Below are 27829 nucleotides of genomic sequence, written 5' to 3' on the forward strand. Positions count from 1 at the left end.
TATTCCCTAAAATCTATCAAATAGATGATTTGAAAAAGATACCGAAAATGACTGAGTTACAACGAATGAGACAAAGAAGAGAAACAGCCTCTACAATAGTAGGGGATATTTTTGAAGCAGTAATTCCTTCAGTAGGAGTTATACTGAACGCAAACAAGATACGAAAGTTGTCAACTATAGTAGATAATATGTTAACTAATTTTACAGGAGCTATATTATTACTAAACACTGAGTTAGCTGCGGAGAGAGCTATGACGCTTCAAAACAGGCTTGCTTTAGACATAATTTTAGCAAAAGACGGAGGAGTCTGCAAAATGATTAACGAAAAGCACTGCTGTTCTTATATCCCTGCAAATGAGAAAGAAGAAAAAGAATTGCTTACTAATTTAACTAATGCAAGTAAGGATTTAAAAGAGTTGAAAGAACCAGGAGTTTGGGAAAAAGTGGAAAAGGGATTTGCGACGCTAGGAAATTGGTTTAGTCAAATTTGGGGTGGAATATTGTGGAAAATCGTTCAAGGAATATTAATTGTGATCTTTTTTATATTAGGATTATGGGGGGCATGCAAATTATGGCACAAAATTCAATTAAAAAGAGCTAAGAACAATCAGAGGAGGGAAGAATCACCTAGAAGAAGAATCTATAGGGAAAATGGAAACAGAAGAAATCAGAATGTAACTGAAAGTAATTTGTAATGTTTGACAAGGAAAGGTGTGATGACATATTTAGTTATCAGAGGAGGGGCTGTTGCAGCAGATATGCTAATATGAGAATATGCTAATGAGTTGTGTATAGTGACTAATGAGAAAATTTTACATTTGATTAACAATAATTGAAAATAACGTGTAATGTGCAAAATGTGCCCACGGGTAGTGGTCACCATCTGTGTTAACAGTACTAAATAATGTGCATGTTTAATAATTGTACTAATGTGTTATAATGAGAGATATAAATTTATGTTGTGATGCTTCATATCCTTAAATTAGCTATACCAGAGGCCTAGTCGGCACTGGGCCTTGCTTGCTTAAATGTGGAGACGCGATGAGCTGCCGCAGACTGGAACTGGAGAAAAGAGACCTTGAACTGTACAGAGTTCACCATGAAGCACGGCTAGAAAAATCTGCAAACTCACCAGCGGACAGGAGATGATCAAAACAAATTGATACAATTATGTTTAGAATAGGCTAAGTGTACTTTCCCAGGACTCGAACAATAGAGCTACAGACAGAGTTGGGAGCAACAATTTTGTTACCCGAAGAACCGTATGATGTACTCATCGACAAGAGGACCAATCATGTTAATGGAACTTGATGCTCAAAATTACGTAGACAAGTGGTAAACAAAAATTATAGGTGAGAGTCATAACCCCTGATTAGGTTGACCAATGGGCAAATTGTGGAACGGACTGGGAGACCCTAATAAAAAGTCATGACATGAGGGGAAAAATCAGAACGGAGATGCGACAGTTGATGACGTCAGGAGGCGCTGTCCGAAGTGCTGAAACTTGGGCTTGCTTCCTGTGAGCCTGAGTCTTATTGATGACTGATGACATGGGGACGAAGACTGACTCGTTGCTGATCTATCTAGGAAAGGTAGCTATAGCCTGACTGACTAATGAATGCTTTTTCTTTCTAGGTACCAACTGCGCTGTTTTAAAATGTTTTTCTCTTCTAGATAGATTTTTCCAAATTAATGATTTTGACTAACTTGTTTTCGCATGAAGACCCACATGCTGATGCTAATTTGGAGATAGGTAGGCTGAATAGGGTGACTTAGGGTGACTTAGACTGACTGACTGATATTGCTGAATTATTCGATTGCTCATGAATTGCTATGCTTTGTTTAACGTTGGTTGCATATTAATAAAGTGATGAGAATTCATTGCTTATGTTGTTAATAAAAATTGGAAATCATGATATTGTTGAATAAAGGTTTATGATTAGAGTTGTAACTAATAGGGGATAAACAGAACTAACTTTCATATGAGTGATGGTGTTTTTTCTGATTAGATTAGTTCATGGTATTGTAAGTTGATTGGATTGATTCGTTGTAACTGTCTTTTACTCGCTATACTTGACTAGGATACCCTATGCAATCCAAAAGATTCATCGACCTATACGCATCCCCTTGTAAGTTTACTTAGTAAGGACAAGGCGCCCCAGCACATGTCTCCTAGATAAGCCAAGGCTGCTCATCCACAGCTACCTCTAAAGAGCCTGGCTTCTAGACACTACCTATACTACACTAATAGGGGATACCTGGACCTGGTATAAGGTGTGAGTACCTTAGGTGCCCACCACACACCAGGTCAGCTTCCTACAAGTTTTGTTCATGATATCCTGATGTCCCATACTCATTTATGACTGTTTCTCTCTGCAATAAAGAATTGCACAAAAAAAGAAGTACAGTTCTAAATGGTTTTCATTGCAAGCATTCTAAAAACAAATTATTTTATACAGATTTAAACAGACACACTCAGGTACTCCGAAATAGCAGCAATCAGATAAGCAAAGGCAGCTCCAAAAAGAATTTACAACATCAAAGCAGAAGGCAGCAACTGATAAAGCAGCAATGTGTACTGTGCTGTGAAGAGCTGGTAGAAAGAAAAGGCTAGAGCTATGAGTTGTCTGAGGACTGGAGAACTGAGTTGTCTGGAGTTGTCTGAGGAAATATACCATAAGAGGAACAGGAATACTGATGAATAAGTAGAAGAATTTGGGGAGGATAATCATTTTAGGAATGACAATCCTGCCCGCCATAGATAATGGCAGCCTGGGCCAGAATGGGATTCGCTCCTCCAGCCAGGTCATGTACCTATCATTGTTCACCCTCCAGAGTTCTTCTACATTTGCAGTTATCTATATTTTAGATAGTGAACTGTCTCAATTGCCGATTGTAGCAGGTATTCAGAGTCAAACGTTGAGAGGGAAGATCACAGATTTAGACCAATTTATGAGAATAACTGCATTGCTACCAAAACCAATGATCTCAGAAATCATGGGGGAGATGTTTGTCTAGGGACCACAGATACAGAGCATAACATCTGCATTCATTGAGACAAGGTATCCTTCTGGCTGTAAAGGCAAGGCATATATTTGAGTGATGCTGCTGTAACCGGGCTGCCAGGGTTCCATCGCAATGGCTAAAAGAATGGGCGGTAGGGAGCATCCCTTTCTAATAGTTCTGGTAATGGGGAAGGAGGAAATAGTTTCACCATTGACGTATAACCTAGCACTGGGGAACGTGTTTAGGAGTTTAATCCAGCCAAGGAAACAAGTACTAATCCCAATCCAAGTCAGCAATTGGAACAGATAGGGACACTTTAAATAATTAAACACCATAGTGGTGTCAAGTAGGATAACAGCAACACTAATTGGGGATCTACAGAATGAATGAGTGTGAACATTGCGCGCAAATTGTGAGCGGTGCTGCACCCGGGTATGAATCCGTATTGGGCCAGTCAGACAATACCTGATAGGAGTGGCAGTAAGTAATCAGTTTTACAAGGATTTTATTGTTGACACTGATTGAAAGTGGGCAATAGGAATCGGAGGGGTCTGCTGGTTTACCGGGTTTCAATAGGGTGACAATTACAGCTTCACGCAGGGAGAGTAGCAACTCACCTGTTTGAAGAGCCTTTTCGTACACTGCCAGCAAGCGATGGGCAAGAATCTGAGCATATTCTTTATAAAAGGAAGTGGTCAGGCCGCAAGGCCAAGTGCTTTATCCCAATGCATACTGTGAATGACCTGCACCATATCATTGACAGTGAAGGACATATCAAGATATTGCTGAAGTGTGTCTTCCTACTAGAAGAGTTGGGCAGAGTCAAAGAACTTGTTTAAGTGTTTGTGGTCACGTACCGCCGTAGAGCTATAGAGTGATGGTATTGGGATCACTGTGAATATTCTGGTGATCATGTGCCAGTTCCATAATGCAATCACTGACCCATGTTCTACGAAGAAGCCTGGAGAGAGTTTGGTCAGCTCTATCTAACTCCTCCTAATGCTTACCCATCCCCCTCTCTCCATGGTCGCTCTTCTTTCATAGTAGGTTTTTGTCCCCAGAATAAAAATGCTAGTTCAAATGAACGAATATCAGCTTCTAGTTGGGTCAACTGTGTTTGTAACTCTTCTAACACTCATGCATGTTTGGATATACAGGCTCCACTAATAAAAGCCTTCAACGCCTCCCAAAGCTTTGAGGCTGAACTCACTGACTGGGCATTGATGGAGAAGCGCTCTAGGATACCTGATTTGATTTTGTCTCGGAAAACAGATCCCTAAGTGTGTAAATAGGAAGCCTCCACTAGACGGCTTGTCCATGGGTGTCGGGAAGAGTAAGCTCCAAGAGGACAGAGGCATGATCTGCCAAATTTCTAGGGTGGTGCTCAATTGTAGTAGTCGAATGGGGCACATCCTTGGTGACCAACCAATAGTCAATCTTAGACAAAGTGTTGTAAGTAGTAGCTATGTATGTGCCATCCCTACTCTGAGTGTTCTTTAGTAACCAAATGTCTACAGGGTTATAAGAAGTTGAAGTTGTGTTGCAGTTCCTGGATGTGGACTTCTGATGTCACTGGATCTAACTACAAATTGGTCAAGAATTACATTGAAATCTCCCCAGATCACTATCCAGGGACCAGCACACATCTAGAAAGAACTCAGGGCTATCTACATTAGGCCCACATATGGAGGCCAGGGCAATCAGCAGCCCTGGAGCACACTGTGCAGTATGACAAATCTGCCCTCTCTGTCTCTTGATGTTATGCGTGTGTGCCACAGTATACCTTTTTGTATAAGGATAGCAACACCACAGGTATATCTGGAAGATGCAGCTGTATGAGTTTCTGCCAGCCAGTCAGCTCTCAGACAAGGCCCCTGACATTACTCAAATGAAGCAAATTTCAATTTGATGTCTGCTAAGATAGTTAAAACCCTGTCTCACCTTGAGCTGATTATTCACCCTGCAGACGTGCCAAGTCAAGCAGCTTCAAGGAGCTGTTGTTGTTGGAGGACTCATGTGGCCTAAGAACAATGCATTGATGATGTGTGTTTTGCATGTGATTGCCATTATGTGTGCATTTAAATGCCAGTATGCCCTGTGTGGAACAACGAGCAGGAGAGAATGCAACACCCACCTCCCACCCACTTAAACACACCTAACTAGCTAAAAAAAAAAAAATATCTTAAAACCAAAATCCCAACTCTCTGAACACACAGAGATATATCCAGGGGTGAACAGTGGGCCAAGTGAAAGGCCCAGTTAGTACGAAACTGCATGGCCAAGGGAAGAGGAGGAAAGCAAACAGGGTTTAAATAGCACTCTATGAAAGGAAGGCCAAAGATCGGCCGACATCCAGCAGTTGCAGACAACCATAGTCTAGGGTTACCAACCTTACATAGGTGAGAAAAGTGTAAAGTGGCAGTATTTAATGCTTTAGATACACACATTTCCAATATGACCAACTGCATATTCCATGTTACATATGATTCAAGTACTCAACCACTTTGACCATATCCAGCTAAGATGATGAAAAGGAGAACCAATACAGACCCTCACTGTGTGTAGCAGCTGGATGCTTCAGGGCACCATCTTACACAGCTGCATTCCTAGGCTGCAAATGCCAACTCTGAAGAGTCAATAACATTTTCTAGAAGTGCAAACACGGCCTTTAACCGAAGTGAGCCCGAACCAAATGACAGCACAATGGGTTTTCTTTACTAGAGTCCTCAGGGAAATATTTACGAATATATTTGTGAGGACTTGGGTTTACAATGCATTTTGGCAAACAGCTTTTGTCAAAAGTATTTCCATACCTCTCCAACGTATTCCATCACAAAGCTATGTTGTCTAATGTTCTGTAGCGTTTTCACGCCCCAGCCGCGACCATTGTTAGTCCTGAATATGCAAAGGGAGTAGGGCGATCCTTTCTGAACAACTCTGTTGGGACAACTGAGGTCGCATTTGCAGGCTGTGTTGCACTCGAAGATGGGGAAACCGGGCTTAATTTTGAGCCGCCGGTGTTCGTCGTACGGAAAAAGAACTCCGGCTGCTGCTGGGCAGCAAGCGTCAGAAAAGCAATTGGAGCAATCACAGCCAACCAGGACTTCAGTATTTAAATTAATTTTGTAGGAAGCCTTATATTCTTCAATATAGTGAAAGTCCAATGGGGGACCTTCAAGATCCACATTATTTTCAACAAAAATCATGCTGTTCTGTTTCTTTTTGCTGTTCAGTTCTTTTTCCCATCTCCGGAGAGCTATTCTTTGCTTAGCTTTCTTAACGACGAATTCAGCAGCAGCTGGCTTTAGGGTCCTGACACTGTTTTTTGTTACGAATACCTTTCCTTGCTTCATTGTTGATGCGAACATTGTCAAATCATTTCGAAACGCTTTAAGCAAGAGTGGACATTTCAGGTTTTTCCTTGGCTCCCAAGTGTTTGTAGATACTGGCCATCCTCTCCATTTTACAAAGTAGTAGTCGTGTCCCTTAAAAGAAGGAATAGAAGCTTTAGCAAATCACACATTACAAGAAGAAGCAAATAATAACATACTTAAACTACAGAATAATTCCTTGCCAGCTATCAACATTGTTTTAGAGGCATACAAAAAAGCAGCTAGTTTTACGTTTTAAAGCATTTATAGCTGTAGGTAACTAGTGACTATACAAATCATGAATCCATTATCACTTCATCTCCCTTTCTTAGCACAGTCCTTAGTGTGTGAGAAAGAACATGTGTCCGGGAGTCAAAGAACTCAATTTTTCCCATAAAATACCATCAATGAGAGTTTCTCCTCTCTGTAGGTTTGAAAATGATGTTTCTTGTGATTTTCAGCGCCGTTGATTCTGCTCTTATTTTGGATAGGCCATGATGTAGCAGACTTGTTTTTTGTCACAGTTTGCGAATCTTATGGTACTTTCTGTAACGTACAGAGAGTAAAGCAATGGGGTTCTGGTTTCTCTTCTGTAAGGACTTGCTGTCAACTATTATTCGTTTCCAGGACGTCACCCACACCTTCTATGTGTAAAGGCTGGTCTCGGGCTTCTGTCTAATACAAATTTGTGCATAGGAATATGGCTTACTCTGTGTGCAGATTTGTCACTTTTACTCGCTAAGCTCCCTCAAGGTTTGGGAAGGCAGGGGTTTGCTTCTCTGTAGACGTGACCAAGGGACACAACACTCTTTGGTGGTTGAACCCATCTCAGCCTTCCTTTGCTACTGCTAACAAAACTGACTTCCTATAGGTAACAGTATGCGTCATTTCCCACTGTGTCCTGCGTGCTATGGGTCCTAAGGTAAGCATGGAAAATGGGCCTCCTGTTGGCAAGCTGAGAAGCAACAACATATAACTGGGGTGCAGTAGGCCCCTGGCAGTCCTGGGCGCTGGTGCCCCTCTACCTGTTGCACCACCGAGAGCTACAAGCCTGAGTCTTTGGTCTGGTCCTCATGTACTTAGTGGATGCTAGGTTGTTTTTTGATGTGGCACTTCCCGCCCTCTCGCTTCCCAAGGCAAACCTGCCTCGAGGTTGGACCTCACCACTCACTTATGGGAGCCAGAGTTACCTAGTGTAAATTATACATTCATTAAAATGATGACTTTAGGAACCTATTGTTCCTGAATGTACGCTGTCATGCTTCTAAGATTGGCAAAATTGACTTCAGGTTCTTCAAATAGATATCCAGCACAATGGCACTATGGATAGGTCAAGATCTCACAACATGAAGGCAGAATGAAAAGCCAGTTTGTGAGCTATGTTTAAGAACCCGAATGGTGAAAAACAACTGCTGGTCTAGGAATGGCTATAAGGCTGTGTTCTGCGACAGCCAAAGATCTGCAAGTTGTGTCTTGGGTGTGAATACATGGTGCGGCTTCATGTGTCATGCCAAGTATTGCGTTAATTTGATCACTTGTTTAAAGTTATTTTACCGGCAGTTATAGAAATGTGGCTGGGTAATGTCTGTCCAACAATTGTACTCGCTCTTCCTCAATAATTTAGTGTACTGCATGAGAACAGAGACTGGATAACGGGGAAGTGGTGTCATAACCAGTTTCCTCGAGAGCAGCGCACGGTTAAGATGCCCACTTTCCACCAGCACTGCGTCTGTATTTGGAAATCGAGCAGACAGACTTTCAGAATGGCTGATCAGGGACCTTGAAGAAGTGTGCAGCAGGGAAGTAGATCGTAGATCGCATGTGTGCATAGAGTGGAAGGACTCCTATTTACGTTTTTTATTTAATCATTGTTTTTCACCAGCGTGCATTACATACTACAAGAAAAATAACTTTAAGAAAAAAGTAACACAAACTAATTTAAAAAAACAGGGCCAACATTGCACAGGCTGCATATTATATACGTTCAGAATTGTTTAAGAACAGCATAAGATTCCCAGCTCTTAAATAAAATTGCGAGTGGGCCATTATTGAAGCCAGGAACAGGTACTGTGTGGCACAAACTTTGCAATATAGTTCTTCCCCTCAATCGTACACTAAATTATCTTTATAGGGAATCACGACCGTTAAATGTTCCACAGTAATCGAATAATCGACCTCCCTGAATATTCTCTGTGCAGTATTAGTAACCTTGCATGTCCCACTGTTTTTTATTTCATGGGCTGCCCATTTCTTTCAAACCGTACAGCCTAAAAGGGGCTTATACATCCCTTCTTTTGGGCATGGGATATATCTTGATCGCATGTCTCTTCTACTTGGTAAAATGTGTGATAGATCGTGCAACCAGTCTTTCAGTCTGGGTAGGGTACAAGTCGGGGTACACGGCGTGCACCCATTATTTTCACAGGGTGGACTCCGTCCACTCTGCATGAAGTGCTCCCCGCTGAATTATGCAGAATATGTCCCGGTGACATTTTCAGAAACGGGACACATTCAGCAGCGCCTGCAACTTGTCTGCTATCGTTTCGAGCAACAGAGTGCAGGCTCCGAGGGGGCTTTCATGTTTCAGACTCCTGCTGAGCCCCATCACAAAGGCCGAATATAAGGGGCCACCAGCCCCCCTTTTGTTTCAGTGTCCTGACTGAGATCTAGCGGACTCTCACACCTAGATACAAATGCAAGGGACGCATAGCTTGTTATCTCCTCACAAATATTTAAGAGAAGCATACTTTTTTTGGTAGTCAGTCCCTATATATAATAATATAAGAGATATGCATGCACTGTAAGAATGTCAGATGTGTTGGTCTGTACAATTATTTAGACAAATAATTTAAATACCAATATTTTGTTTTATTCCTTTTATACAGCTACTCATCCAGGTGCAGTGTGTCAGGGCTTTACACCAGCAGTACACATTATACATTGACAATACATTCTATAAATGTGTAAATCAATGTACAAGATGTTACATAAGACAGTGAGGTTTACAAGGTGTAGCTGTAATATTTCCTTCACAGCTTGCTGTGTTATATTAGAAGAATTGCAATTTAGGAACTGCAAGTAATCAAAGAATGTCTTTGTTAATTGCAGTAACTCACTTTGTGACATAAAATAAAAATTTGTCATCTGCAGATGCTTTGCAAGAGACACATTAACCCTCTACGCTACTTTGATTTAAAACTGGGACTAGAGTAAATACAGGTCTCTCCAGCAAATACGTTAGCCTCCAAAGTTATCTTACCATTATTATTGTTCCCTGGGATTGACTGAGCACACTAATATATTTGCGGCAGGTGCCTTAACCGCATATAATATTTTTAAATGCACATTTTGCCACTAGTTGGCAGAACTGATCTACTGCAACGTTTCTCCTTGTTGCAAACTTCTTTGTTGCAGAGTTAAAAAAAAGAAAATGTATAAATTGAGGTCCACATATTGTGAAGGGTTACATCATCATTTTGGCACAAACCAGACAAAATCTAATTTGATAAATCTCATAATGCACTCAAAAGTACTCATGGTTGACCTGCAAAACATGTGAGAAGAGTTCAGATCTAATGTAATTTCTTGTGAGGTCACGTCCTCTGAGGTAATGAGTTGTGATATAACTTCCTGTGATGGCGCGCTGTGATATCATACACCATGATGTCACTTGCATGCTGCCTAATTTCGTTAGTCCCCTACTTATTTTTTTTTTTTTTTTTACTTCTGCCATGAGTCTGGGTGAAGCTCCTTGTACCATTGCACTACTGCTCTATGCTTAGCCAGAAGCAGCCTTACAGCAACAAATATTCAATATTCGAACAACAACATCTATGATGTGGCCCAACAGCTCAAACAAGCAGTCATTAGTAGTGTCTTAACCACCACCCTGGTCAGTTTTTGCATCATTAGCCCCCAAAACACATCTATATATGTGCAGACTCTTGCTAGGTACAGGGAGCCCGCATTTTCTTGCCTGCAGTGCTGGCAGTGACTCCCTTTTCCTGGTCCAGTTTGCTGAGCATTTTAAGCGAGTGATAGACCGTATGCAAAAACGTAAACTGACATAATTTATATTATCTATCTAGGAAGGTTTCCTTTATCTGCGTACAGCAACATTTCCAGCATTGGTCCCACAGTTCTATGCCTCTCCGCAGACTAACTCATCTAAACCATCCCAACCTGGGCTGGCCTGAGTAGCTGAACCAAGAGAGACTATACACGCAGTATCAGGTGGGTAAATATAACCCCAAAAAATGGGAAGCAAGCACTGGTAATGCCAGCAGTTTTGGCTTATGAATGAAAGTGCCTTTCGTGTCATTGATGGGTTGAGAACTGTGTTGTCTTTAGAAACATTACAATAAAAAGAAGAGAAGCAAATAAATGCAAGGGGAAATATAAAAGACAACAATTTAAAACTAAATGACTGGACAATCAGCCTTGATACTAAAGCTCACTTATTTTCAGGTGGATGTACAATTGATCAGAAAATGGCATAATTCACAGGGCAAAAAGTCAATGACTGACTATTGCAGACTGACCAAATATCCCATGCAGTTCACTGTCATGGATGGAAGTAGAGCGTAAATGACACTCAGAAAGACCAAAGGCAGAACAGAGTGGACCCAAAAGCTCTCTAGGTATCTATATGGATATATATTTATATACATGGATGTATGGAGCATTTCTTTCTTTCTTTTCATTATATGATCCTGGCAGATACATACGAAGAGATTCTAGCATGAATTATTACAGTGCAAATCTTCTCAGCCTATTGTTTGTCATAGGCAGTGACCAACACCAAAATCATTCCCTATCAAGGTAATTTGATATTTTGTCTAACAAAATATCTATATGTAGGCTTCAATAAAGCGGAATAAAAATCCACACTTAAATGCCTGTTGACCTTCACATATGCTTTTCACAATAAATATGGCAAGCAAAATGTGCTTATAGCTTTTCACAATAAACAGATCAAACCTATGGAAATATTTTCATTGTGAACCAATCAGGCCTGCAGCTGTTATCAATGACTTATCACCATAATCTACTGATACAACCTGTACTGAGCAAATAGATTCCCACAAGACAACCATTCGGCATTCAGTCATAAAATTCCATAGTATAATTACAATTGGCAAAGCACATTAATAAATCTCCTAAGAGGGCGTAACAATGATTCTGACAGTAAAAATACTCTTTACCCACAATTTCTCAAAAGGGGTAACTAGCAAGGTAATCTGTGAGGTTCTGTGCAACAAAATACTTATCTGTTGACTTTATTATAAAGTAATAACAATCCACACCAAATGTGTATCAACTTTAACCAATTCCGTCCTGAGGACGTAACGGTTACGTCCTCTGCACACAACCAACAAATCCCTCTGCTGTTTTCAGCAGAGGGATTTGCTTTTTCTAAAAACAGCCGTAGGAGCTGGGAAAGATCTTTCCAAACTCCAGAGGCTATTTTGAGTTCTCAGTGAAAAAATGAGGAAAATTTGCTTTAGTCAAAGTTTGTGGTTTGCAAGGGATTCTGGGTAAAATAACCTTGTGAGAGCTACACAAGTCACCCCATCCTGGATTTCCTTAGGTGTCTAGGTTTTAGAAATATACAGGTTTGCTAGGTCTTTGTGTTGCAAGCTAAGGTAGGGTTCAAAAACCCCAGCTACCCACTTTGCATAAAAGCAGGTCAGTTTTGAATGGAAAAATCTGATGTATCCATGTTGCATTTTGAGCAGGTTCCTTTCGGGGGCACCAGGCCAACCCACACAAGTGAGGTACCATTTTTATTGGGAAAATGAAGAAAACACAGAATAGTACAGCAAATTATATTACCAATTGTATTTCTCAGCATTTGCACCTTCCAAACGTAAGGCAATGTGTAAGAAAAATGTAATTTTGAGAAATACTCTCTAATTGACATGTTAGTATGGAAACCCACAAATTCAGAGATGTGCAAATAACCCCTGCTTCTAAACTCCATACCTTGTGCCCATTTCGGAATTACACAGGTTTCCTTGATACCTACTTTTCAATATTTATATTTTCCCATATGAATTGTTGTATACCAGGTACACAATGGAAAACCATAGCAAAGTTCAGCTCAGTTATTGGCTCGGGATGCCTCGGGTTCTTGGTGAACTTATTAGCCCTATCTATCCCTGCAACCAGAAGGGTTCAGCGGACGTAATGGTATATTGCAATTAAAAATATGCCATCGTTTGAAAAAGTTACAGATGAAAACGTAGACACAAATGGCTGTTTTTTTCAACTCAGTTGCAGTATTTGTCTTAATTCAACGGTTACTTTCTATAGGAAAACCTTGAAGGATCTACAAAAATGACCTCTTGCTGAATTCAGACCTGTGTCTATTCTTCAGAAATGTAGAGCTTTCCCTGATCCACTATTGGTTTCACATCCATTTCTGCCTGGAACTGGAATGAGGTTGAAAGTACAAAAAACAGGAAAAATTGAGTATGTCCCTGTAAAATGCCAAAACTGTGTTGAAAAATGTGTTATTCTGATTCAAGTCTGCCTGTTCATGAAAACTAGAAAGAGGGCGATTTTAACATTGCAAACCCTTTGTTGACACCATTTGCAGGGTGAAAAACAGATGATTTCTTCTGCAGCACCTTTTTCCCATTTTTCCTAAAAAACTCAAAATGTAGTTATATTTTGCCCATTTACTCGGTGTCCTCCAGGAGAATCCACAAACCCTTGGTACCTTTAGAATCCCATCCCCAGGATGTTGGGGAACTAAGGACACAAATTTGGTGTGGATACCTTAAGTGGAAAAAAAGTTTAGGAGGCCTGTAGTGTGTTCTTGTTCCTAGTTAGAATGCTCTCAGATGATGTCCTAAGGAGATTCCACGATCTATTATGTGTAGTCTCCTTGTGTCAGTTGAGCCTGAGCTTCTCTCCTCAACGGACCTGTTCCCGTGTACTCCTGTACTTAATAAAGCGTGTATTTTTCTAACCAAGTCCTGGTCTTGAATACGATACCATTTCAATCTGGCGACGAGGTGATTACCTGTTATCCGACGATCGCACATTGGATTGCTGATTTTTTTCTGGACGCATCCTGCAGAATCTTCGAACGACCATCAAGGGATAATTTTGTCTTATTCGTTCTCTCTCGCTTACTGCCATCTTCGTTGTCGCTGAAGATTTAAAATGTTTTGTTTTTGTAAACTTTTTTACCCATTTTCTTTGTTGGGATAAAGCGCGAGCGCACGCACAGACCGTTGCTGGCGCACGCAGTTCCTGGAACAGCCGCGAGCGTCTCCTAGGTAACGGAGCACGCTGACGCATCTTCCAGGAGACAGACGCCGCTACCGCGAGCGTCTCCTAGGAAACGGAGACGCTAACTCTCGCAGACGCGTATCCAGGTAACAGACGCGATTCCGGCACCTGCGACGGGGATTACGTAGTCTCGTTGGCAGCGGAGACGCGATCCCTGCACCAGTAACATGGACGACGTCTACACGCGTCTCTTAGGGAACAGAGACGCAGCTTCGGCAGCAGTGACGCGTGTACTATCCCAAACAAACATGCGTCACCCTACGTGCTTCTACCACAGTATTCATCGGGAATTGCTCGGCATTCTGTACGCTGGTGTTCTGGACACGATTGGAAAAAAAAAGGGGGGGGGAAAAGGAAAAACGCTGGTAAATCATTTTTATTTTCTCTCCTTTGAAGGATAGTAAAACAAATACTTAGCATACAATTGAGAACAGGTCCGGGAAGGGGGAGTATTGAAGAAGTCTTCAAGTTAATTGATATTATAAAGGAGTACTTCAAGTTACCTTGCATATCTGATTTTACCTCTGATATGGCGCAAACCAATTTTACCATCGTTTCTCCGCAAGTATTTTGGGCCATGGGTAACACACCACCCATCAAGTGGTTGGAGTGGAAGGATTATTTCTTAAACTATCTAGGTGCTATTGATGTAGATAACAAGATGTCTGCTGAACAGAAAAAAAGGAGTTTGTTGCATTTGTTGGGTCCTATTGGTTTAAAAACATATAATAAGATATCCAAAAACCCTGTAAGTGGCGATATTTGCACCTTTAATGCTGCAATGCTAGGTCTCGACAAATATTTTGCACCAAAAGTTTGTATTGGAATTGTCCGATATAAATGTTTCCAGAGGAAACAGGAGAAAGGTGAGCTGGTGGATGACTACATTGCCGATTTAAAGAAACTGGCTCTTGACTGTAAATTTGGGGCATTTCATGAAGAACTTATTAGAAATCAAGTGGTCATGCATTGTAATAATCAATCTATTCAAGAAAGGCTATGGATAAATGGCGACTCTCCACTGGATGAAATTTTGGCCATAGTAAGGAAGGCTTAGATTTCTGAAAGATGCATCTCAGAATTGAAATCTACTGAGAAAAATGAGGATGGCATTTATAAAGTGACAAATCGCAAAACCGGGAAGGGCTTACAGAGTGAAGAAAACAAAAGAAGATGCTATAGATGTGATAACAAGGATCACCTGGCATATTCCAAATTGTGCCCGGCTTTAAAATTGAGATGCAGCAAATGCAGAGTTGTGGGCCATTTTGCAAAATTTTGCAAAAATAAAAAGAAAGTAGTCAAATGTATCTATGAAGGTGAAAATGTTGTCAAAGACGATATTGAGGAGAAAACAATCGAGCCTAGAGGAATGGCTGAGGATAAGAATTTCATTCTTAACATAACGGAGGTGAACACCAAAGGGAAACCTATATGTGACATGGAAATTGGAGGGGTACCCCTTATGATGTATGCAAACTCAGGCTCACCTTTCACAATTGTGAATGAGGATGTATGGAACAAATCTTTAGTGGAAAAAATAGGCAAACAACTAGCCCTACCGGACATTCAGCCAGAAAGCTACACCGGGGAAAAGATTGATCTTTTGGGGTTTAGATGCCTGGTATTTACATTAAAAAACAGGAGCGCCAGAGGAAAACTATATGTTGCTAAAAAAGGACCATCTGTTCTGGGTTGGAAGGATCAGGGACAATTGCAGATGATCCTGGACCCAAATGGCAAAGAAAAAGTATTGATAGTAAATGATAAACAATTATTGGCGTCCAAGATAGAAACAACATTTCTAAAAGTCTTTGATAAAGGTTTGGGGAAACTGACTGGATTCGAGCACAAAATTATATTAAAGAAGGAGGCTGTACCCAAAATTCATAAAGTTAGGGCAGTTCCGAACATGATAAGGGAAGAAGTTTCAAAGGAACTGGATAAATTGGTGTTAATGGATGTAATAGAACCAATTGAAATTTCGGAATGGATTTCGCCTGTAGTAATTGCCTGGCGAAGCAACGGGAAAATCCGTTTATGTGTAGACTTAAGATACTTGAATGACAATATTCTGATCTATCATTTTCCTCTACCGAAGATTACGGAAATGGTTTCTAGCCTTGAGGGAGCATGCTGGTTCTCCACTACTGACCTGTCGTCTGCTTATCATCAGGTTCCCTTATCTGAGGATTCAAAAAAACTAACGGCCTTCATCACACCTTTTGGGTGTTTTCAATACAAGAGGATGCCCTTTGGGCTTGCGTCTGCTGCAGCAGTTTTTTAATAACTAATGCACAAATTGTTTGGAAAGGCCAAGGGGGTTATGTGATTCCAGGACAATATATTAATTTTTGGGAAAGATAAGAGTGTGCATGATCAACGGTTGGAACATGTGTTGGAACTGTTGGGGAACAAAGGGTTAACGGTGGAACTAAGTAAGTGTAAATTTGCGGAAAGAAGTGTGGAGTATTTGGGACATGAAATAATGGTGGTGTTAAACCAAAGGCATAGTTGGTGAATGCTATTGTGGGTGCATCACCTCCTATGACTAAGGAAGAGGTAAGATCATTTTTGGGCATGGCAGAGTTTTGTGCCAAATTTATCCCAAACTTTGCCAGCAAGGTTTATAACTTTAAAAAAAAATCTCAATTTACGTGGAGTGAGGCATGTAATCAAGGGTTTGAGAACATTAAAAGGGATTTGAGCAAGGTAGCAAGTTTAGAAAATTTTGACCCCAGGTTAGATACCTTTGTTACCATGGATGCAAGTAACAAAGGCCAAGGGGCTGTTTTATCCCAGAAGGATAGGAATGGAAAGGAAAGGATTATACTATTCGCTTCCAGGTCATTGTCCCCATCTGAGGAGAAGTACTCAGTTATTGAGCAGGAAGCCTTAGCTTGTGCTTGGGCTCTGGAGCACTCCGAGCGTTTGTGTGGGGTAAGGACATTACTATTCGGTGCGACCACAAACCTTTAATTAAATTACTTACATGTGAAGGTAGTGTACTAGCTGCGGCAAGAATTTCAAGGCTATCCATGCGCTTAAAGGATTACATATATCGTATTGTGTATGTGCCTGGTAAGAATAATGTAATGGCAGATTGTCTATCCAGGTTACCTAATCTACTGGAAAGGTGTGTTGATGATCCATGGTATGAGTGGAGTGTTGCTCTTGTACAGGATTCTGGTAGCCCTGCACTTAGTAAGGATTGTTGGAGGAAAAAAATGGAGGAGGACACCATTTTACAGTCTATTTTGAAATATGTTCTGGAAGGGTGGCCTAAGAGAGATCAGTTGTCTGAACAATGCAAAAGCTTTTGAGAGGTTAGGAAGGAACTCTATGTTGTGAGGGATGTTATTTGAAGGGGTGATAGAATTATTCCCCCATTTGGGATAAGAAAAGCAATTTTAGAATTGTGTCACGAGGGCCATTTTGGCAACGTTGAAACTAAATCGGAGGTGAAGGAGTTGTTTTGGAGGCCGGGGGTAGACAAATCAGAGGAAAGATTTGTCAGAACCTGTTGTGTGTGTTCTTCCACTGACAAGAGTTTTTGTACCCTAAGACCAAATATGCAGCAAACATTCATACCCAAGCAACCATGGGAATATGTCGCTGTGGATCTCTTAGGGCCTGTGGGTAACACTGAAGAATTTGTGGTAGTTATTATTGATTTATTTTCTAAGTGGCCTGAGATTGGTATTTTGGAGAGAGCAGATACCACCAGTGTGTTGGAGTTTTTGGATAGGGTATTTCTTTGTGAAGGCATCCCTTCAAACTACTGAGTGATAATGGTGTACAATTTATGTCGGAAGCAGCTAAGAAGTATTTTGAGAGAGTGGGAGTTGAGCACAAGACTACTTTCTAGTACAATCCTAGTGGCAATGGCGCTGTAGAAAGGTTCAAAAGAGTGGTCAAGGGTGTAATTCAATGTGCTATGGATGGTGGTAAGGATTGGCACATTGCTATCTTTAAGGCATTGTGGCATATCGGATTGCTGAGAATGCGACAACAGGACTTAGCCCTTTCGTTATTTTGAGGGGAAGAAGTCCGAGAAGCAAATATAACCCAGCTTGGTTGGTAAAGACCGGTATCCAGCACTGGTCTATGGAGATGGTAAGGGACAGTTTGGAAAAGTCACTAGTGAAGTCGAAGTCTTATTATGACAAACTTCATCACGTCAAGTCAGTGTTAATTAACGTAGGAGATTGGGTTAGGGTTAAAAAACCTTATAAGGTAAGAAAAGGTGAGAGCCAGTACTTTAATCCTGAAAGTGTTATGGAGGTTTTGCATAATGCCGTCTAACTGAGTGATGGTAGGGTTTGGAATCTTAAGCAAATAGTACTACTTAAGGACGGACAGGAATCTAGTTGTAGTGAAGATCACGTTAACGGTAAGAAGTATGAGAAGGGAAGGGCAGAATGGTTGGAGGATGAAGTTAAGAATCACAATTCTTCAGGTATGGATGCGCCTCCGTAGATGCTGGATGATCATGCCTTGTGTGAAGAGGAGAATGTGGTGAGTGGATCTGGAAGTGGTGGTTCGAGGGAATCCGATCAGGAGGTTGGGTTCCAGGAAGGAAAAAGGAAAGTGACACCTCCTGGTTGGTTAAAAGATTTTGTGTTAGGACACATAGCTATTTCTTCCGATTTACATGGGGGTTCCATGTTCATAAATCATAATTATTTTTCTTGAATATATATTTTTTAAATTTATTTATTGTTTGAGGGGTAAAGAGGGGGGATATGTAGTGTGTTCTTGTTGCTAGTTAGAATGCTCTCAGATGATGACCTAAGGAGATTCCACGATCTATTACGTGTGGTCTCCTTGTGTCAGCTGAGCCTGAGCTTCTCTCCTCAACTAACCTGTTCCCTTGTACTCCTGTACTTAATAAAGCGTGTATTCTTCTACCTACGTCCTGGTCTTGAATACGATACCACTTCAAGGCCTGAGTGAACTACCCCATATAGCAAAAAAAGCCTTAGCACAGGGGGGTGCTGGGTAAGCCCTAGCATCAAAGGGTTAAACATAAGCTTTTCAAAATAAATACATTAGGCCTAGCGCCTTTATCACAACATTTCATAATTAACACATCAGGCCTTTAACATTGATCACTGGCTTTGCTCCATACCAAGCTCAGTCCTGCTGCATGGATTATAAACTTTGCCACAAGCCAAAAATGAGACCAACACCTTGGTGGGGCCTAAGCCCTTAAGCGCCCCATCCCTCAGTAGGAATCTGAACGCTCTTTGTTTGTTGTCCACAGCCAGATATAAAAATCCATGCAGGTCAATGACTGCCCTCCTTCCATTTGTGCTGTAGCCAGAGAAAAACACCATAAATGGTCTAATCACCTATGACACGTTAACAGCTTCACAATATTGTGTGTGCCCCTGAAAGCTAAAGCTCAGGCAGCTGGATATATGAACAAAATTATCACAGCTGGGTAAAGGGAAAGCACGTTTTTTGCTGAGGCACACAACTTCTGCCCAATCAAAATATGTAGTCCTGGCACCCAACATGTGAGCAGAGCCAAACTCTATCTCCTGGTGATTCTCACATAATTGTCTGGCGAGAGCTGTGCTATCAAGTCAGACAATAAAAAGTATACTTCATGATAATGTGTTTCTGTTAGGATTGCAATACATTGTCTCTTGGGCGGGAGTATAGAACGTTCTAAAAAGCTAATCAAGGAATGGAAGAATTTAATGGTCACTAACTTCTGTCCTTAAAATACGAGGGAAATATGAGGGAAGCCCAAGACAGACACCTCCACTTTGTGAGCCTCAGCATCTTCCCTGTGTCCTAATACAGGCCAGTGTTCAAGGATTGCAAAAAGACCTAGGTAAGGAGCCCCCAGAATTTTCTGGGTAAATAGTATTATTTGTTGAAAAGTGTTGATTTCAGCTACCTGTGTCTGTTTTACTGTGGACTCTCTGTTTTTTTTTAGGCAGCCTGTCCTTTTTAATGTGGTGTTTTTTTGTATTCGTTTTTGCCGTGACTGTGTGAATTACCTTGCTAGTTTGTGGCACATGACTTCATAAACCCTCCACCCCCACTCTTTTTCTAAGTAAAAAGGCTACATACATCTTGCAGTGTGTTTTTAGGAGACTGTTTTAATCTGTTTCTGTGATTTAAATTGTGTTTAGAAACTGTCTGCCTCCCCTGGTTTTTTTTGCCTTTAAAAAAGCCACATTTCAGAGGGCGCGACCAGCAGTATTCCAGTGTTTGTTTTTAAACAATCTCTCCCTTACCTGGAAAGTAGACTCTGCTAGCTTGGAAGTGTGGATTCAGCCTGTCTGTATCCAAGGAGATTCTGAATAGAGCAGAAGCTGCCTCCTCCCTGCCCACAGGGACTGGACTCCAGTTAACTTGCTCCTTATATAAGTTCCTATTGGTTGTTGCATATGTTGTTGTGATAGGTTGTTGGGAGCTGGTCTTTCCATTGGTTGCTGGCTCCAGGGCTGGGGTTATGATTGGTGGATAGGGCTGAGAATCTGATTGGCTGTTGGTTCTAGCGCTGTGATTGGTGGATAGGCCATGGATTCTGATTGGTTGCTCATTCTAGGGCTGGGGCTGTGATTGGTGGTCAGGAATAGGGCTATGATTGGTGAGTAGGGCTGGGTCTCCCATTAGTCGGTTTGAATCAGGCCTAGAAATTGGATTGGTTAGGGTTAGGACGAGGTTCTTATTGGCCAGTAGGGCTATTTAAGCCTAGGACTAAGGGTGGCTCAGCCCGGGCTGAGAGGACAAGAGCAGTTGCCTGTTTCAGCCTGTTCGGGACAGGTAGGGACTAGGGACTAGGGCCAGAAATGCTGCCCATTTCACTATGGACCAGGAGTGATTTCAGTCCCTACACATCCATCAACACGCAAACACAATATCTGCAAAGACATCCAACTCATGCATCACAAACTGACCGCATACAGATTGCAATGTCCCATCACCCAACACAATACCCTTTATACAACACATATACACATATGCTCCACAACTACAACAGTCAAACACCTTCACTCTCACAGCAAACACTACTCTGTCCACTCCCACTAACACAACCTGCCATCACCCTCACGACACAAAACTACAGTATACATTTCTCTCAATCTCAGCCTTCCAGATACACACTCTCTGCTCATACTAACCAACAACACTATCCGCTGTTTGCTCCACACAGACCACCTTTCATCATAACAATGCCAAAACCCAGCCTTCCAACACGCCATCTACAAACACCCTTCCCCTCTCTTCACCAATTACACACAACCATACAATCCCCACATTTCACTCCACCACACATAATACCTCTTCCAGTCATCACAACTAACACTAACTCCCCTGACACACATCCATCACCTCTTACACACCTTCTACATTCATCTCCAAAACACATCAACACCCCATCTAACACTCTAATTCCACTCACCAGCACTAACTCAAAAACAAATCCCTCACCTAAAACAACTAAACCAATATCCCCTCTCACTAGTCCACAAAAACAATACAGTCCACACACATCAGCACATCAAATCAACACAAACTTTCAATACACTTATCATCATACCTACTCCCACCATCAGGACTACATAAAGAATACAGATCCCATCCTATCTTCACCCCTACTTTCTCACTCTTCACAAACACCTACCACAAGCACCCCAACCCAGCAACTTTCATTCACTCGCCTCCATTGCACAATTTAGAGCCTTACATCATGATCCACATGCTCCTCCACCACCCCTAACCCATACTCCATCCACACTAAACAAACGCAAACAAAATAAAAAACATGCCACTCTTAGCAACCTCGCATCCCCTTGTCTATTACATAATATGAATACCCTACAAAAAAAGTACACTCTTCATGTCTCTCTCAGCCACCAAGTCCACCACCCACACACACAGACCCAACAAAATGCCTCCTTAACCTGCTGGAAGAGGAACACTATATTGAAAAGCAAGACTATTTTGAGCCTCAAACAGTTATCACAACTAGCAACACTCCTGCTTCAAGTTCATATTATACCACTTACCCTTCTCCTAAACAAAACAACACTACAACTAACACACCTTTTCTAACTGCCAACTCATAAATGCTCGATCACTCTAAAAAAACAAGCACCACATCTACGACCTGCTCACAGACACACAACCTGACTTACTATTCATAACGGAATCCTGGTTGAGAGATGACATGGCCCCAGTATTGCACGAAGCCGTTCCTCCAGGCTATCAAACCATCACACAAAACCGTATAGGCAAGGGAGGAGGTGGAATAGCTATTATATTCAAACAGGCAATGAATCTCAGTAAAATAGACAACATCTCCATACAAGGTTGTGAAGCCCTCCTCACCAGATGCCACCCTACTCCAACTTCCTCCTGTAACTTTCTCCTCCTTTACAGACCTCCACCTAACAACTCCACATTCCCAGATGCTTTTCTAGATACAGTCTCAAACCTTATTACACTATACTCCAACCTATACATTCTTGGGGATCTAAACATTTGGTTTGACAAACCCAATATGCCCCATCCAAAAGCTATCACGACTGGCCTAGTCGCATTGAACCTTCATCAGATTGTACACAATCTCACACACATCGCTGGACACATCCTAGATGTAATTTTTGCTAAGCCTGAACTAGTTACCGTTCATAGCATCACCCCAATCACTTGGTCAGACCACCATTTGATAACTTTCCGACATACAACTCCACAAATCAACACACCCCACAACTACTTACATACATGCATCTATCGACCATGGAGCAAACTTAATTTTGATGACTTAGAAACACAACTAACAGCCAACACAGATTTAGATACAATTAATTCTGTGCCAAAACTTTGAGTGGCTACAGGAACCTTTTGATATCCTAATACCACTCAGAAAAACTAAACAGGACAAAAGAAAACCAACACCTTGGCGAAACACAGAACTTAAAAAGATAAAGCAACAAATCAGAAAGTTGCAACGGACCTGGTTCAAAACAAACAACAGTCAAGACAAACAGCAGCTACACAAACTTAACAGAATATACAAATCATCAATCAAAAAAAGCTAAAAAAAAGTACTGCTCAGACAGATTTCAAAATGCTCAATCTACATCCAAGGAATTTTATAAAATTCTCAATGAATTTCAAAAACCTACATGCATGGAAGGAAGTCATCCCACTACTCAAGATTTCACAAACAAATTGGCAACTCACTACACAACCAGGGCAGACACATTGGACTCCTATTTAAAACAAAAAAAAAACCATCAGCACCAACCCCTTTCCTAAAATACCCTCTAAGAATAAACCAACCCAACCTCTATAGTCCTTCCAACAAATATCCCAAGGTGGATTTATGGATTTGGTCAAAGCAAGCAGACCTTCGGGTTGCCCTTCTGACCCTTGCCCACCACAAATCTTCAAGAACATTCTTCTAGCTACTTCTGCTGCCACACCTTTAAGAAGAATCATCAACAACTCTTTAACTACAGAAACTTTTCCTGTAGACTTGAAAAAGGCATACATATGACCATTATTAAAGAAAACAAACCTAAACTTGCAAGACCCCAACAACTACAGACCAATCACAAATGGACCTTTCCTGGGCAAATTGATAGAAAGAGCAACATTCGCCCAGATGTCACAATTCATTGAAGACAATTCTATACTTTCAGACTTCCAAACTGGATTCCGCCCAGGAAGAAGCACTGAATCGGCACTCATAGCAATCTGGGATGATCTTAAAAACACAGTCGAACACAATGGAGTTGCTGCACTACTTCTCTTGGACATCTCAGCTGTCTTTGATATGGTTGACCATGACACCCTAATTCAAAGACTCCACGAAGCTGGCATACAAGGGACTGCTCTCGACTGGATTACTTCCTATCTTCCAAAAAGATTTAATATCACCTATTCATCCCCCTTCTCGTCCAAACCCTACCTCACAAAAGCAGGGGTCCCCCAAGGATCAATCATCTCCCCTTTGCTTTTCAACATCTACGTGATATCATTACCAGAACTGATCAATGATTTCCATCTCACATGCTATAACTATGCAGAAGACACACAAATACTACTTAAATTAGAATGCCCTAAAAACATTGAAAAGTCAGAAATCTTCAGTTGCCTCAGAGCCGTTGATCAGTGGATGACCTGTAGCCATCCCAAACTAAATACCTCCAAAACAGATTTACTCATATGTGGTGACTGGAAAAGTTATGACCCTCTGTGCGTCTGGCCTGACGATCTCGGACCACCTCCTCAATTATCCATGGAAGTTAAAAACCTTGGAATCACTATGGATTCCAAGTTAACTATGAATGCCCAAGGGGACAAATTAGCACAAACAAGCTTCATCACCTTAAAGACTTGACAACGCATCTTCCCCCACCTCGGATTTCCACCCAAAGTGCAAGCTACTATCTCGCTTGTACTATCCAAACTGGATTATGCCATCTCTATCTACTATGAAAAAACTACAACCTATTCAGAACTCCGCAGCCAGGCTACTATTACATGTAAAGCCGCAAGCCCACATCTCGCCTGCCTTGAGAGCACTACACTGGTAACCCGTTGCCAGAAGATGCACTTTCAAGCTGCTTTGTATCACCCACAAAGCTATACATGGAACAGGACCGCGTTTTATCAGAAACAAAATAACCAAATACATCCAACAAAGAAACTTCCGCTCAAGCCTGGCACCCCGCCTTAGAACACCACCATACAAGATAAAGACTATAGGTGGTACATCCTTCTCTGTTCAAACAGCCACACTATGGAATTCATTACTCCCAACTATAAGACCCACAGGTAACTTTCTTGTCTTCAGAAAACTACTCAAGAGTTGGCTCTTTCCTTCATAACTACCATATTCAAACAACTATGGACTGCATATGCCTATGTTGATAAATATTTTTTCTGATTATGTGTCTATTTCTAGTTATGTATAGTTCTTTAGAAAATATGTATCGCTACTATGTCATAACAATAAAATACACACACACTCTATAAAACTGTTTGACTAAGTATATTTACCCATGGTTCTAATTATGTATTGCATGTACATATATGTGTGCATATGTGTGTGTATTCATGTGTGTTTGTGTATATATATATATATATATATATATATGTATATGTTGTGTCTGTGCTTGACATGTTCGTGGGTCATTGCATGGCTCCTGGGTGGGTTGTTATACTAGATATCTATGAATGCCTGCTCTCATCTTATCACACTTACCTACCCATCATCATATTTCATGTCTCAATCAAACTATCCCCCTTTCCCACTCTGACTCATCCCAAATCCATTCTACTACTTTAATCTCCTAAATAACTCTGCCTAAGCTCTTCCCTCCACTTCCACATCTAACTCACCAAACCTCACTCTACTACCATGACCTCCCAAACAACCCTACTAAATTATCCCTCATTTATCTCACCCTGCTACTATTATCTCCCTAACCCTTCCACAGAATCTCCCCTCCTCCATCCCCCTTTACCCATCCCAAGCCTTTGGGATGAGTAAATGAGGGATATACTCCCAATTAACACTTCTGGATTTCTTTCCTCCTCCACTCCTCCATTACTCCAGTCAATCTAACTAACAAACTCTCATATCCGCGGCTCAAATTAACTCATAATAATACTAAAACTGTGCTCATATTTCCCGATACTAATCCATCACTAATTCTTTTTGGGTCCCGGAGTAGCGTGCTACTCGCCGAAAAGCGCTTCAATGCCTCGTCAGGGGTAGTAAGCGCTATATAAATACTATTACAATACAATATGTAAACCCTTGCACACAGAGAATACAAGATTTTCTCATAAGTATGTGGCAGATGCCTCTAACTGGGAGTATCTACACTGTACGATTACAGCAATTTAATGTGCATGACAAAGGGCTACCATGCAAACAAGGTTTAAATCATAAGATTGAAAATTGATCAGAAAAAACCTCTTTAGCGATGGGACTATCCATAGACTGATAAATGATAAAAGCAGTTTTACTGTGCACAAGTGAATAACAAGACTGAAAATAATTCAAACATCGACTTTCAAAAGGGAAGAGTCATTAAGGTTTCTGATCTAGTGTTCTTTTGATATATTTCTCACGTCTGCAGTAAAATATTTCAATTTTGAGAGAGAATGGAAATAATTAAACACAGCTCTTCTTAAGCAAAATGTTTTTCAGTTTCATGGTGTAGGGTAGCAAAGTTGAATTGAAAGTACTGATTAAGTTCCTTCTAGGTTTGCATGCGGACTGCGGTTTCAGAGACCACTGGGCGAGATGGCTGAGAAAAACAACTAGATCTCTATAGGGAAAACGCTGGTCCCTAATGGATTTCCAGGGTATTCTATCTCTCCACAGCAACTATAAGAGATGTTCGGATCAACCATGGCTTAAAAGTTTTGCAAGTCCATGTGTGATGTGCTGCTCAGGTTCAGGTTTTTTTCTTTTGAATTCCGGGGCTCGAAGTCTTGTATATAATGTAATCAACAAGACTACAAGTCCCAGAATTCAAAGAAAGAAAAAAAAATCAGATTGGAGCAGCACATCACACATGGACCTGGGAAACTTGGCAGGGCCAGTCGACCGGCCAACTGAGTTTACTCTTGTAGAAATATAGAGCTTATCAATGTTGTGAATGTCCCTCGCCCCCCATCCCAGGAAGCATCACGGGCCCCACGTAACGGAACCAACTACATCATCGGGCAGAGACTTCCTGTTGCCCACCCTCTAGGGGTGCTCCCTCACCCCAGCAGGCATCGAACTAGCACCAAGCCGTGATTGAAACTATGACCTCAGCCAGGAAGGAAGAATTGCAGCGGTCCCAAACCAGCTCATCAAGCTGTGCCGCCTAAGACTCAGACTCCAATATGAGAATGCCTCTCTTCCCCACAGTAATACTGCAGACATCGGATATTGTAATATGACTTCCCGGTAGTCCACATCCACGTACAGAAAACATACCACTGTTTGTGAAAGAAAACAGAGGACACTCCCAGCCCTTCTCGCTTCTCCCCCGGATTTACGTATCGTGTTTGCATAGTGCTTTAATGTGTTGTTCGTATGTATTGGTTTCCTTCTCTATGACACCTTTATATAGATTTGTATGTAATAGCTTATCTCACTTTATTGATTTCTATGGCCACCCACCACAGCAGTTGCTCCAGTTTATGTTTATCTGACAAATTTGTGTTTTATTGGTCCAACGGATGTTTCCCACTGGACCTAGTATTGAAGATTGTTTATGGGTGTTTTACAACTGTCATGTGCTGTGTGGTTGCAATTTCACTGGAGCAGGGGTGGGGGACACAACTATTCTTATTACTGTTACAAATAACTGTTATAAATGTCAACAGTGACAAATGCTTTTGAGATATTGATGTGGAATATCAGGGGGATGGGCTCAGCCCATAAACGTCATCATATTCATTCCCAAATTAACAGCCCCAAGGCCCACGTAGTCTACTCGCAGGAGACTCACCTATCCTCCACTGAGTCCCATAAGCTGGGAGAGGGCAGTTGTTTGCCACCTCCTACTCAGCTTTTGCGAGGGGCTCTGCGGTCTGGACATGAGCAGGAATACTATTTGATGGGGTGGATACCAAAATAGATACAAAAGGCCATTATGTATTTGTTTATGGAAACCTAGATAGTAGGCCTTTAGTACTGGGCAGTATCTATGCCCACAACTCAGACCAGGACACCTTTCTCTCTCATCTCTCCTCTGTGCTAACCAGCTGGTCCCACTTGCCGTGGATTATTGGAGGTGCCTTTAATGCAGTACTGAAAACACAAATGGACTGCTCCCACCCTCCCTTACCTAGAGCCCCCTCCTCTAGACAGGTAAAGGCACTGCAAGACTGGGTATTGGGGTAGTCACTAGTTGATGCATAGAGGGAATTAAATGCAGGGATGCATGAATACTCATTTTACTCCCCACCCCACAAATTACACTCCTGCCTAGATTGTATGTTATGCCCTACGCATATGCTTCCGACTATCACTGATTCCACTTATCTAGGCAAAACTATATCTGATCACAACCCCTTGGAGATTATAACATTATGGGGCCACATCCCCACCTCTGTCCTCAATTGGCGATTATAGCTTCTTAATTTAGAAGATGTGGTGTTTAAGG

The 27829-nt window shown here is 41.4% G+C and overlaps 1 protein-coding gene across 2 annotated transcripts in view; it reads right to left on the reverse strand.

The window, feature by feature from the left end:
- The window catches only part of SUV39H2 (SUV39H2 histone lysine methyltransferase), a 343208-nt gene that overhangs the window by 132324 nt on the left and 183055 nt on the right, over positions 1-27829 (reverse strand). For both annotated transcript variants that reach the window (XM_069228723.1, XM_069228722.1), the window contains exon 3: positions 5820-6491. In XM_069228723.1, the coding sequence (XP_069084824.1) occupies positions 5820-6491 (672 nt within the window). The remainder of the gene's footprint in view (positions 1-5819; positions 6492-27829) is intronic.

Source organism: Pleurodeles waltl, chromosome 4_1 (assembly GCF_031143425.1).
Source record: "Pleurodeles waltl isolate 20211129_DDA chromosome 4_1, aPleWal1.hap1.20221129, whole genome shotgun sequence".
In the NCBI taxonomy this organism is placed as follows: Eukaryota; Metazoa; Chordata; class Amphibia; order Caudata; family Salamandridae; genus Pleurodeles; species Pleurodeles waltl.